General features: G+C 44.4%; 1 protein-coding gene across 1 annotated transcript in view; it reads right to left on the reverse strand.

The window, feature by feature from the left end:
• LOC122559237 (uncharacterized) overlaps positions 1-14,256 on the reverse strand; it is a 177,352-nt gene that overhangs the window by 17,517 nt on the left and 145,579 nt on the right. The window contains exons 48-53 of the mRNA XM_087994571.1: positions 12,094-12,147; positions 10,487-10,540; positions 5,823-5,885; positions 5,667-5,729; positions 4,933-5,049; positions 1,411-1,488 (exon numbers count right to left, since the gene is read on the reverse strand). Of these exons, the coding sequence (XP_087850697.1) occupies positions 1,411-1,488; positions 4,933-5,049; positions 5,667-5,729; positions 5,823-5,885; positions 10,487-10,540; positions 12,094-12,147 (429 nt within the window). The remainder of the gene's footprint in view (positions 1-1,410; positions 1,489-4,932; positions 5,050-5,666; positions 5,730-5,822; positions 5,886-10,486; positions 10,541-12,093; positions 12,148-14,256) is intronic.

Raw genomic sequence — 14,256 nt, forward strand, 5'->3', positions numbered from 1 at the left:
ATCAGGTTTGTGAGACACGATATCCCTCACACTTTGTGGACACGTGTGTCACTGTCTGTTTGCTTTTTCTGAATTCATGGTATCCTGAATTTAAAGGGCTCAGGATCCTCAATATCCCCACCGCTTCCAACATGTCAACTTTGGCTGCAATTTGCAGCAGCCCACCTCCTCAAAGGTCTTTCTGGTAACAGAAGGAGGGGGGCAAGCTTGGGGAGTGGTGATAGCAGTGAAATTTGATTTAATTTGTTCACTGAGCAGAATCTTCTGTTTGCGTTAATGGAAAATAGTTTTATATTCACTCTCCCCTGGTGTAAAATCTTCAAATTGCCAAACCTCTACATCATTTGTAAGATTTTGGGTTCTGGGAATTTGAGGTCCCTCCAGCTTAAACATTTGGGAATGTAACTGGACAATATCTTGGAAATTCTTGGAAGTGGGGGATAGCTGGGTAGGGTCTGCAACCCCCCAAAGAGATTAGAGCAGGATTTTGCACGGTGAAGCAATGGCCTCATTGGATTAGCACTCCAGTGATAATACAGAGACCCAGGTAATTTTCTGGGGACCTGGGTTCAAATCTTGCCACGACAGATGGTGGAATTTCAGTTCAGTTAAAAAAAAAATCTGGAAGTAAGTGTCAAATGGTGACCATGAATCCATTGTTGGGGAAACAACCCACCTGGTTCACTAATGTCCTTCAGGAAAGGAAACTGCTGTCCTTACCTGATCTGGCCTACATGTGACTCCAGATCCACAGTGATGTGGTTGACCTTTAACTGCCCTCTGGGCAATAAATGTTGCCTAGCCAGCAACAACTGTCATCCCGTGAATGAGGAAGAAAAAGGGTGACCTTGTTAAAACACAGAAGGTTCTGTGGGGACTTGGCAGGCTAGATGTTGAGAAAACATTTCCACTGGTGTGGGAATCTCAAACTCCAGGAGATAGTTATAGAATAAGGGGATACTCACTCAGAACCGAAATGTGAAGGAGTTTCTTCTCTTAAAGAGTAGTGACTGTCTGGAATTCTCTACCCCAGAGAGATGTGGAGGCTAGGTCACTGAAAGTCTTTAACAGGAGGTCGGTCGAGTTTTGAAATATTGAGATGCTGAGAGCTGGCAAAAAGGAGGAACTGTGACCTCTGACAGATCTGCCATGATCTTGTTGAATGACGGAGCAGGCTTGAGGGGCAGAATGGCCTACTCCTGCTCCAATTTCCTGTACTCTTATTCTCTCAGACCACCCTCAAGGCACACAAGGGACAGTGTGATTGGAAAGACAGGCTCAATAGGCCACTGGGAACCAGCTGTTTTGATGGTGAGGACTACTCAGTGTATAAAGTAATTGCATCATCCAGTGTGTTAGAAATTCCAGAATCTGTGTTGTTCTGGAATAGCTCATTGTTCCGACACTTACAGGATCTCCTCTCTCCCCAGGGACTCCTGGAATTCCTCTGGGACCTGGAATGCTCACACCGAGAGGCCCTCGTTCACCCTAGAGTCAATCACAAACAGCGAACACTGTTAAAACATCCATCCTCGACATTCTGGGGTCACAGAAAGCTCAAGAAGTTAGCAAGGTGTCAGAACCACAAAGGGTGGATACTAACCACATCAAAAAACACTGCAGAGGAGCGGTCTCTAATCAACCTGTTCAGATAATGGTATGACACATCTCTGGCGCAAGTGGGATTAGAACATGGGTCTCCTGTCTCAGAGGTAGAGTCATTACCACTGCACCACAAAAGCCTCCATTGCAAGCGAGATGTTGGTCGCTCCAGCTGGTCAAGCTAAGCTAAACAATGGGAAACTGGCTTCCCCAAAAGTTGCAGAAGTGAGGAAGGTTTGAATGATCGGGGCGACGCAGGGGCTCAATGGTGACCGCTGCTGCCTCACATCGCCAGGAACCCAGGTTCAATTCCACCCTTGGGTGACTGTCTGTGTGGAATTTGCACATTTTCCCCGTATCGGTGTGGGTTTCATCTGGGTGCTCTGGATTCCTCTCACAGTCCAAAGATGTGCAGGTGAGGTGGATTGGCCATGCTAAACTGCCCCATAGCGTCCAGGGATGTGCAGGCTAAGGTGGATTAGCCATGGGAAACGCAGGGTTACAGGGATAGGGTAGTGTTTTGGAATGCCCTTCAGAGGGTTGGTGGAGACGCGATGGGCCAAATGGCCTGTTTCTGCATGAAGGGAGTCTATGAATGAAAAGAGGATGGTGGGTAATGCATTGTGAATTTACTGTGAAGAACCTTACAACTGGGCTGGGAGTAAAGTGGGATTTCCAAAACTGTTCCCACCGAAGAAAAGATATAAAATCCAATGAAATTTACAGGGAATTTCAGAAAAGCAGAGAAGTGAAAACAGCTGCAACGTTAACAGAAAATTGGCATTGACATGTGTTGTCAAGTATTTGGTCTGAGATCATGAATCTTTTAATTAAGCTTCATTCACTCATAGAGCGGATGCACAAAGCTGTCTTATGCTTACACGCTGGAGACTGGAAGAGACAGGCCAACATGGGGCGATGCCATATTGGATATGGTACTGGGTAATGAACCCGGCCAGGTGTTAGATTTGGAGGTAGGCGAGCACTTTGGCGTTAGTGACCATAATTTGGTTATGTCTACAAGAGCAACGGGCAGGGGTAGGCATATACCACAGGGAAAGAGGTATAACTGGGGGTAAGACAATTATGATGCGATTAGGCAGGATTTAGGATCCATAGGTTGGGGAAGGAAACTGCAGGGGATGGACACACTTGAAATGTGGAGCTTATTCAAGGAACAGCTACTGCAGGTCGTTGATAAGTATATACCTATCAGGCCGGGAGGTAGTTGTCGAGACAGGGAGCCATGGTTTACTAAAGAAGTTGAAGCTCTTGCCAAGAGGAAGAGGAAGGCTGATGTGAGGATGAGGTGTGAAGGCTCAGTTAGGGGGCTTGACGGTTATAGGTTAGCCAGAAAAGATCTGAAGAAAGAGCTAAGAGCCAGAAGGGGACATGAGACTTTGTTGGTGATCAGGATCAAAGAAAACCCTAAGGCATTCTATAGGAACATTCTATATTCTATAGGAATAAAAGAATGATGAGAGTAAGATGAAGGCCAATCAAAGATAGTAGTGGAAAGTTGTCTGTGGAATCTGAGGATATAGGGGAAGTGCTTAATGAATACTTTTCGTCAGTGTTCACATTGGAAAAGGGTAATGTTAGTGAAAATACAGAGATAAAGGCTATTAGCTTAGATGGGATTGCGGTTGACAAAGAGGAGGTTTCAGCAATTTTGGAAGATCTGAAAATAGATAAGACCCTGGGGCTGTATGGGATTTATCCTCGGATTCTCTGGGAAGCCAGGGAGGGGTTGCAGTGCCTTTGGCTTTGATCTTTAAGTCATCATTGTCGACAGTAGTAGTGCCAGAAGACTGGGGGATAGCAAATGTTGTTCCCTTGTTTGGGAAAGGGAGTAGAGACAACCCTGGTAATTATAGGCCAGTGAGCTTCACTTCAGTTGTGGGTAAGGTGTTGGAAAAGGTTATAAGAGATAGGATTTATAATCATCTGGAAAGGAATAATTTGATTAGGGATAGTCAACATGGTTTTGTGAAGGGTAGGTCGTGCCTCACTAACCTCATTGAGTTCTTTGAGGAGGTGACAAAACAGGTGGCTGAAGGTGAAGTGGTTGATGTGGTGTATATCGACTTCAGTAAGACGTTTGATAAGGTTCCACACGGTAGGTTATTGCACAAAATACGCAGTTTCTGGATTGAAGGTGATTTAGTGGTTTGGATTGGAATACAGAGGGTGGTGGTTGATGGGAAATGTTCATCCTGGAGCTCAGTTACCAGTGGTGTGCCGCAAGAATCTGTTTTGGGGCCACTGCTGTTTGTCGTTTTTATAAATGATCTGGAGGTGGGCGTAGAAGGATGGGTTAGTAAATTTGCGGATGACACTAAGGGTAGGCAGAGTTGTGGATAGTGCCGAAGGATGCTGTGAGTTACAGAGGGACATAGATAAGATGCAGAGCTGGGTTGTGAAGTGGGAAATGGAGTTTAATACAGAAAAGTGTGAGGTAGTTCACTTCAGAAGAATTAACAGGAATGCAGAGTACTGGGCTAATGGTAAAATTCTTGGCAGTGGAGATGAACAGAGAGATCTTGGTGTCCAGGTGCACAAATCCCTGAAAGTTGCCACCCAAGTTGATAGGGTTGTTAAAAAGGCATATGATGTGATGGCGTTTATTGGTAAGGGGATTGAGTTTTGGAGCCATGAGGTCATGAATCAGCTGTACAAGACACTGGTAAGGCCGCACCTGGAGTATTGTGTGCATTTCTGGTCACTCCATTATAGGAAGGATGTGGAAGCTTTGGAAAGGGTTCAGATGAGACTTACTAGGATATTGCCTGGTATGGAGGGAAGGTCTGATGAGGAAAGGCTGAGGGAACTGAGGCTGTTTTCATTGGAGAGAAGAAGGTTGAGAGGTGATTTAATTGAGACATATAAGATAATCAGAGGGTTAGATAGGGTGGACAGTGAGAGCCTTTTTCCTTGGATGGTGAAGGCTAACATGAGGGAACATAGCTTTAAATTGAGGGGTGATAGGTTTAGGACAGATATTAGGGGTAGTTTCTTCACTCAGAGAGTTGTATGGGCGTGGAACGGCCTGCCTCCAACAGTAGTAGACTCGCCGATGTTAAGGGCATTTAAATAGGCATTGAACATACACATGGATAATAATGGAGCAGCGTAGGTTAGATGGACATCAGATTTTTCACAAGTCAGAGCAACATTGAGGGCCGAACGGCCTGTACTGCGCTGCAATGTTCTTTGTAGAATCAAACAAACGATGACAAAAAACGGGTATTGCTGAATCAAGAAACAAAAGAGACAGCAGCAAACTTACAAAACCAACCTTGAGCACAGGGAGCAGGCATAATTAATTACCTTCTGACCCTGGATTCCTTCTGGTCCTTTGGGACCTGGTGATCCCTGAGGTCCAGGGGGACCAGCTGTTCCATCAGCTCCTCTCAGGCCCTGGGGACCAACAACACCAGGGAAGCCCTGAAAAGAGAAAGACAGTAAGACTGGAAACAAACAAAAATTGAAACTGCTGGAGAAACTCAGCAGGTCTGGTAGCATTGGTGGAGAGAAAACACAGCTGATGTCCCTTCTTCAAAACTAGAAGCAGCTGAGTAATGGTGGTCTTTATGCTGATGATGGGGAGGGGGTGGGTGGGTCAAGGAGTGAGTGGATCAGTGCAGAGGGAGACAATTGATGGGTCTCTCGACCTATCCCTTCACTCCTTCCCCTGCCTACCTGCATATATACTACCATTACTTAGCCAGTTCTAGCTCTGAAGAAAGGTCACAGGACTTGAAACATTAACTCTGTTTTTCACTCCACAGATGCTGCCAGACCTGCTGAGTTTCTCCAGCAGTTTCAGTTTTTGTTTGTTTTCGGGTTTTTATTATGCTATCTCTGCTAAAGTTAAATCTGTGAGTGATGCTCTTTTAAAGGCTTCTTGCACACCCTTGTAATAATCTTAATTTTATCAACTTCCCACTGGATGCATGTTCAGCACCTGAAAACCATTCCAAATCCTCTTCCCTGTCTCAGGAATAGCCCAGCTCATGCCTCCTAGTTCGGCAACCAATGTGTGGACCGTAATTATAACTCACCCGCTCTCCTTTCTCTCCCCGCTCTCCTTTCTCTCCCTGGAGCCCATCGAATCCTCGGTCACCCTGTGTTACAGACCAGACCATATCAGTGCCGGGAGATACATATAGATCAAGGGCTGGGAACTATTGCACAAAGCTCTGTCACTATTTTCATACCTTGGGTCCAATGAGACCCTCTTTCCCAGAGAGGCCAGGGGGTCCAGGTGCACCAGGGTCACCCTGAAAGATAAAAGAGCAATCAGCACCAGACCTCAGGAATACCACCACTCCCAGGTTTCTCTAATTCAGTTTGGAGACCAACTAGACAGTCTGTCACATATAAGAACACAGAGCATGTTGGTGGATATAACACAAAGTGTTCACCATAGAAATTCCCAATCCGAACCTCTCCAGACATGTGGAGTGATAGGAATGTGTCACCAAGACAGCTTGAGAATAGATCAGCTCTTAAGGAGTCCCAGTAAAATTGAAGTCATTGGGAATCAGAGTGTAAACTCTCCACGAGTTGGAGTCAGATCTAACACAAAGGAAGGCAATTGTGTTTCAACTGACAGGAGGAGCATGCTGGTAATCAAAACCCATTACTTCATCTGTTAAATGGAGCAGCTGTGTGGGGTAGCATGGTGGCTCAGTGGTTAGCACTGCTGCCTCACAGCACCCAGGACCTGGGGTTCAATTCCAGCCTCGGGCAGCCGTCTGTGTGGTGTTTAGACGTTCTCTCTGTGTCTGCAGGGGTGCTCCGGTTTCCTCCCAGAGTCCAAAGATATTCAGGTCAGGGTGGATTGGCCATGCTAAATTGCCCATAGTGTCCAGAGATATGTAGGCTTGGTGGGTTAGCCATGGGAAATGCAGAGTTAAAAGAGATGAGGTGGGTTACCCTTCAGAGGGCTGATATGGACTTGATGGGCTGAATGATTTGCTTCCAGACTGTAGAGATTCTATGATTATAAAAAGTGGAAATTTTCTACTTAATCAGCAAAATAGTCCCTTTTTTCTCTGTTATTACTATTACATAGAACAAAGGAGTCTTTAACGTGGAGTCTTTAATTAAAGGAGTCTTTAATCTCAAACCTAATTTATTTATTATAAACATAATTTTTCTTAAGTAAGTGGCAAAACTGATTATTAACTCAGCCACCATGCAGAATTAAACTATATGTTAATCTCTCTCTCAAATACACACACATACAAAACACAGTTTTGCAGAAATATAATGAATTTTGGAATAAAAAGTCAAATGAAAACAAGGTTATGGATTCAGAAGGTTGAATGGGTTCAGCTTCTTGATTCTCCTTTGATTTCCTGTTGAGCTAATTGGTGTTTGTCACTGAATGATGCAGGATCCTCAGACCGGATTTCAGGTTCAGAGGGACATGGCTAGGAGTCCAGATATACAACACACAACAACCCCAGCAGCTGTGGCTCAGCAATGAACAGCACAGATCCAAAGCTGTATTGTGCAACAAAGCCTGAAAGCACATCCCCTGTCATTTCTTAAAAGTATTTTTTGGATGGAATTATTTGCTTTTCCAATAAACAGCTAACAAATACAGTTTGACCTTTTGACTTTTTGCTTTGAAGAAATCGCATGATAAAGCTTTTTCAACCCAGATATGTCTAAACATTCCATATTCCAGTTTATTATAGTCCATAAGTACATGTACTCCTAACGGTTGTCATTGTTGAAACCAATCAGCTCAGCCTCAGAGGATTGCTGCAGGAATTATTTGTAAGAAGTATTGCTAAGATGCTGCAGTGCATTCTGTGCTGTGTGTCACATTTGATCCTAAAATGAACTCTTGATTCCATTTTCTTAACCATCACTAAGTCTATCCATTTCCAGCTCTGTAACACTGCCCCAGTGTCAGTTCATCAGCTTTGTTAGCTCAATCCATGATTATTCTGAAGTACTTCAGACTGGCATTCCCCACTCTACCCTCCAAATCTTTACTGCCCATGCCCTAACTCACACCAAGTTCCATTCCCCTATCACCTTCGGTGCTCACTCACTTACATTGGCTTCTGTTCAAACAGCAGCTTAGTTTTAACATTTTTTATCTTGTTTTCAAATCTTTCTGTGGCTTCACCCTCCTCTGTGTCTGCGATTTTCCTCCAAATGGTGAGATCTCGGTGTACACTGAATCCTGGCTGCTTGAGTATCACGAATGTCATAGAGTCATAGAGATGTACAGCATCGAAACAGACCCTTCGGTCCAACCCATCCACGCCGACCAGATATCCCAAACCAATCTAGTCCCACCTGCCAGCACCCGGCCCATATCCCTCCAAACCCTTCCTATTCATATACCCATCCAAATGCCTCTTAAATGTTGCAATTGTACCAGCCTCCACCACTTCCTCTGGCAGCTCATTCCATACACATACCACCCACTGCATGAAAAAGGTGCCCCATAGGTCTCTTTTATATCTTTCCCGTCTCACCCTAAACCTATGCCCTCTAGCTCTGGACTCCCCCACCCCAGGGAAAAGACTTTGTCTATTTACCCTATCCATGCCCCTCATAATTTTATAAACCTCTATAAAGGTCACCCCTCAGCCTCTGACACTCCAGGGAAAACAGCCCCAGCCTCTTCAGCCTCTCCCTATAGCTCAGATCCTCCAATCCTGGCAACATCCTTGTAAATCTTTCCTGAACCCTTTCAAGTTTCACAACAACTTTCCGATAGGAAGGAGACCAGAAGTGTACGCAATATTCCAACAGTGGCCTAACCAACGTCCTGTACAGCCGCAACATGACTTTAAAAGGGAACGTTAATTGTTCCACTATTGATGATCGTGCTTTGTAGGCCCTGGAGTTCCCTCTCTGTACCTCTCCATGTCACTTGACTCCTTCAACCTAGTTTTGATCAAACTACTGGCCATCTGACCCATACCTCTTTCCGCCTGACAAACAATGACAGTACCATAATCGAATAAACCTCAACCCCATCCAACATACCGTTGACCAGAAACCTAACTGGACCAACCACATCAATATCAGGACTAAGACATGCTCGACTACAGTGGGGAGTAACTTGCCTTCTGATTTCCCCATTGTCTACAAGGCCCAAGTTGGGAGTGTGATGGAATGCACTCCAATTGCCTGGATGGGTGCAGCTCTATTGTACTCGAGTTTGACACAATCTAGCAGAAAGCAGCCTGCCTGATCCACTACTCCCTTTAACAACACACAGAGGCAGTATTGTGCAAAGACTGCACGAAACACTATACAGACAAACAGGTCCCATAGACACCAACTATCCACTAAACATCACCACCAGCTGTCCCTAGTAGCCATGCACAAGGATGACAAGGGCAACAAAATTGACTGGGACAACACAATGACCACAGGACAATCTAAAGAGAGGACAGCCAGAGAATTTCTAGAAACATGGCACTCAGCCATGGACTCCATCAACAAACACATAGAACTAGACCCATTATATCGGTCACAACAACAAACTAACAGAACTGGCAACTGGAAGCAGCAGGAATGGAACCAAATAAATTCCAGAAGAGGCAGTACAGCAGCACTTTACAGGAGGCTCCAAAGCCCTGAAGATGTCACCCAGACAGGGGACAAACATCTGCAAACCAACTTCCCAGCTCGGCGAACATACCCACAACCACGGCAACCAGCACCCGAGGTACAGATTGTTACAGAAACCGCGAGTATTGTGTACCACCCACTGAGGAACTGCAACAACTCACCAAGTCTCTTCTGATAGCACTCTGCAGACCCACAGCCTCTACTGTCTGCAAGAACATGGGCAGCAGATACATGGGAACACCACTCCCTTGCAAGTTACCCTCCAAGCCATCCTGACTTGGAAATATATTGCTGTTTCTTCAGTGTTGCTGGGTCAAAATTCTGGAATGCCAGGGACTGCAATGGTTCCAGGCAGTAGCCCCCCACCATCATGTCCGGGGAAATGCTGGCCTGACCACAAATGGCCACATCCCATTAACAAATAAAAACAGAATGTGATATGATGCCATCACAGCCTAGTTTTGTATTGCTCTCCAGATTTAAAGTGACCCTCCTGCCCTCTCCTTTTAATACTTCCTTTTAATCATCTTGGTAATATTTTGTTTGTGACTAACTGAAGTTTTGGGTGAATCTGGCCCAAAGCACGTGTTGGGTGCCCAATACTGGACATGATGCTTTTGCAAAATTCACTTGTGAGAGGTGGGAATCACCGGCTGGGTCAACGTTTATTACCCGCCCCTAGTTGCCCCTTGAGAAGGTGGGAGTGAGTTGCCTTCTTGAACCGCTGCAGTCCATGTGCTGTGGGTTGACCCCACAATGTCCTCACAGAGAGAGCTCCAGGATATTGATCCAGCAATAGTGAAGGAACAGCGATATATTCCCAAGTCAGGATGGTGAGTGGCTTAGGGGAGAACTTGCAGAGGTGGTGTTCCCATGTATCTGCTGCCCTTGGTCTTCAGGATGGAAGGGGTCATGAGTTGGGAAGGTGCTGTTCGAGGATCTTTGGTGAATTTCTGCAGCGCATCTTGTACATGGTACATACTGCTGCTGCTGCTGCTAAGCTAATGGGCAGTATGGTCCTTTAGGGAAAGAAATTGCCATTCGTACCTAGTCTGGGCTACATGTGACTCCAGACTCATATCAATATGCCCTCTGAGCAATTGTGGATGTGTAATAATGCTGGCCCAGCCAGTAATGCTCACATCTCATGAATGAATTTTTAAAATTCACCGAAGATCCTTAGACAGCAGCTGATCACATCCATTACCTTCCACCAATGCCTTTAAAAACGGTGCCCCATTTACTGAGCACTCTCTCAATGAATTCTTACCTGTTCCCCCTTCCTGCCAGGAAATCCAAGTCTGCCAGGAATACCAGGGTCACCCTGCACAAAGAATTTCACCAAGTAAGAAATCAAGATGGCGCAGAATAAACATCAGCTCACCATAAGACGAGAGCTCAGAGTTGTTTTTAAAAGGACTGGATGCAATGGCTATTAAAAATGAGCAGTACCAGAAGCTTTTTCAACAAAACGGGCAGAAAAGGACAACCTTTCTTCAACTCTCTCTTTTGTTCAAGGTATCCTGAGTACCTTTATATTCCCAGTGAAGCACTTCCTTACACAAAGGAGAGTGAAATTCGGGAAATCTCTCGTCCCACCAGAAAGCTGTCAGGGGTGGGGGTTGGGGTTCAATTGGAAGTTCCAAAACAAAGCTACGTTTCGGTGAGGTAAGGTTGGCCAGGGATGCAGAATCGAGGTACATAGGTGAAGGCGATGTATCAGCCTTGTTTTATGGAAATCTTTAACAAAACATAAAACCCTAGACAACATCGACACATGTTCACCCAATACTACTCTTTCAATTACGGAGATATTAACCAACTTGCATGCTGATACTCAATTTGTAACTTGAGGTTTACATTACTTACATCCTCTTTCATTTACCTTCCGAATTTAAGACCATAAAGACTCAGGAACAGATGTAGGCCATTCAGCCCATCAAGTCTGCTCCACCATTCAATCATGGCTGATCTGATAACCCTCAACTTCACTTTCCAGCCTTGCCCCATAACCCTTGATTCCCTTCTTGATTAAAAACCTATCAATCTCAACTTTGAATGTGCTTAATGACCTAAACTCTACAACCCTATACAGTAAAGAATTCAACAGATTCAGTATCTTCTGACAGAAGAAATTCCCCCTCATCTCTGTCTTAAATGGGTGACTCGTTCCTCTGTCATTATGCTCCTTCATCCTAGACTCCCACAAAAGCAGAAGCTACCTTTCCACAACTCCCCTGAATCGTCATTGTTTCAATATGGTTGTCTCGCGTTGTTCTAAACTCCAATGTGTACAAGGCAACATCGTCAACCTCTGCTTGTCAGAAAATCCCTCCATGCCAGGGATCAACATAATAACCTTCAATTCCAGTATTTCTTAGATAAGTGGACCAAAAGTGTTCACCAGCATTCTCAGTATGTTCTAACTAGAGGCGTGTATAGTTTTAGCTGTAGACTTCCTTATATTGCAATCCCTTCTAAATCAAAGCCAACATTCCATTTGTCTTCCCTATTACCCCCTAAACTTGGATGCTTGCCTTTTGTGATTCGTGCATGAATCCTCTTCTTGCGTAGCTTTCAGGAGTCTTTCTCCATTTAAATAATCCCCAGATCCACTATTTTTCCGACCAAAATACATAATCTCACATTTTCTCACATTGTATTTCATCTGCCCACACCCTTTAACTGTCCATAACCCTCTGCAGACTCTTTGTGTCACTCTCACCACTCGCTTTCCCACCTGTTTTCAGGTCATTGCCAATTTGGCCAGAGTATATTCACTTTTCTAACCCAAGCTGTTAATATATATTATGAATACCACTGACCCCTGTGGCTGAAATAAAAGTGAACTATTTAGTCACCGTGTCTATTCCTTACCTTGTTTCCCTTCTCTCCATCAGTGCCACAGGCACCTTTTGCCCCTCTGTCACCCTGTAAAACAAACCAAATTGTACACCAGTCCTTTATACACCAGTCATTTATACCAGCCTTTTATATATAGCGGTCTTTTGTGTACACCAATCCTTTGTGTGTACAAGACCATCTGATCCAGCATTTTGTGAATTCCAGCTATTTATGTACACAAACAATCCACATCATTCCTTTTGTGTATACCAGACATTTTTACCAGTCCTTTGTGTATACCAGCCCTTCGTGTATATCAGTCTTTTATACTAGTCCTTCGTGTATACCAGTATTTTACACCAGTCCTTTGTGTATACCAGTCCTTTACACCAGTCCTTCGTGTGTACCATCCCTTTGTATATACCAGTCATCAGTTCCAGCTTTTTGTGAATTCTAGCCATTTGTGTACATAAGCAATGTGTATCCTTGTGTGCATTATGATGTGAAGGAGCCAGTGCTGGACTCGGGGGGGGAACAAAGTTAAAAATCACACAACACCAGGTTATAGAACATAGAAAAGTACAGCATAGAGCAGGCCCTTCGGCCCACCACGTTGTGCCAAGGATTAATCCTAATGTAAAACAAAATAACATAACCTACACACCCCTCAATTCACTGTTATCCATGTCCAGCAGTCGCTTAAATGTCCCTAATGACTCTGCTTCCACCACCACCACGGGAAACGCATTCCATGCATTCACAACTCTCTGTGTAAAGAACCTTCCTCTGACGTCCCCTCTATACCTTTCTCCTAATATCTTAGAACAATGACCCCTCGTACCAGTCAATCCTGCTCTGGGAAAAAGTCTCTGGCTATTGACTCTATCCATGCCTCTCATTATCTTATATACCTCGATCAGGTCAACTCTCTTCCTCCTTCTCTCCAGAGAGAAAAGCCCAAGCTTAGTCAATCTCTGTTCATAAGGCAAGCCCTCCAGTCCAGGCAGCATCCTGGTAAACCTTCTTTGCACCTTCTCCAAAGCCTCTGTATCTTTCCTATAGTACAGCGGCCAGAACTGGACACAATATTCCAAGTGTGGTCCCACCAGGGACTTGTAGAGCTGTAGCAAAACTTCGCGGATCTTAACCACGATCCCCCTGTTAATGAAAGCCAAAACACCAACGCTTTATTAGGAAGTACTAGGTCTCAGAGCACCATTCCTTCATCAGGTGGTTGTGCAGCAGGATCAAACATAAGACACAGAATTCAAAGCAAAATATCACAGTGTCATACAGCAACACATCATTTCAGCTGTATGATACTGTAATCTTTTGCTATAAGTTCTGTGTCTTATGTATGATCCTGCTTCACAGCTACCTGATGAAGGAGCAGCGCTCCGAAAGCTAGTACTCCCAAATAAACCTGTTGGACTATAACCTGGTGTTGTGAGATTTTTAACTTTGTGTATATCAGTCATTTCTATCAGCCCTTCTGGAGAACCAGTCCTTTAATATATATACACTAACTCTTTGTGTACATGAGTCATTTATACCAGCCGTTTGTGTATACCAGTTCTTAAAATACCAGTTCTTCATGTACATGAGTCCTTTATACTGTCTTTTTGAGTACACCAGTAAGTTGTACTGATTGTTAGTGAATACCAGCCATTTCTGCATATCTGCAGCTGTGTTAAACATGTATATATATGTGAAAAACACCTCAGGTAATGGTGCAGATCCATGTTGTTTTTCGTGGTGCACCTGAGGATTGAATTTCAGACTGATCACTTGGAATGGTTCACACCAGCCTGTAAGGTTTCACCATTACACAGTGAGGTCAGGTCATTCATCAAATGTTTCAATTAAGTCATTCCACATTTATCAGAAATGGAAAAGTAGAACTTAGTTAATATAATGCAAAAATGTCTCCTTCACTTCAAGTGTTAATAAATTCTGCCAGTATCCCAAACTTGAAAAACCATTTGTATATCTGACCCAGACTTGGAAGGATTCATTATCATATTCATTATCATTTGGGTGGCACGGTGGCACAGTGGTTAGCACTGCTGCCTCACAGTGCCAGAGACCCAGGTTCAATTCCTGCCTCAAGCAACTGTCTGTGTGGAGTTTGCACATTCTCCCCGTGTCTGTGTGGGTTTCCTCCGGATGCTCCGGTTTCCTCCCACAGTCCAAAAA

The sequence above is a fragment of the Chiloscyllium plagiosum genome, unplaced genomic scaffold (assembly GCF_037043375.1).
Source record: "Chiloscyllium plagiosum isolate Xiang-an unplaced genomic scaffold, Cpla_swu_hap1 HiC_scaffold_14, whole genome shotgun sequence".
Taxonomy (NCBI): domain Eukaryota; kingdom Metazoa; phylum Chordata; class Chondrichthyes; order Orectolobiformes; family Hemiscylliidae; genus Chiloscyllium; species Chiloscyllium plagiosum.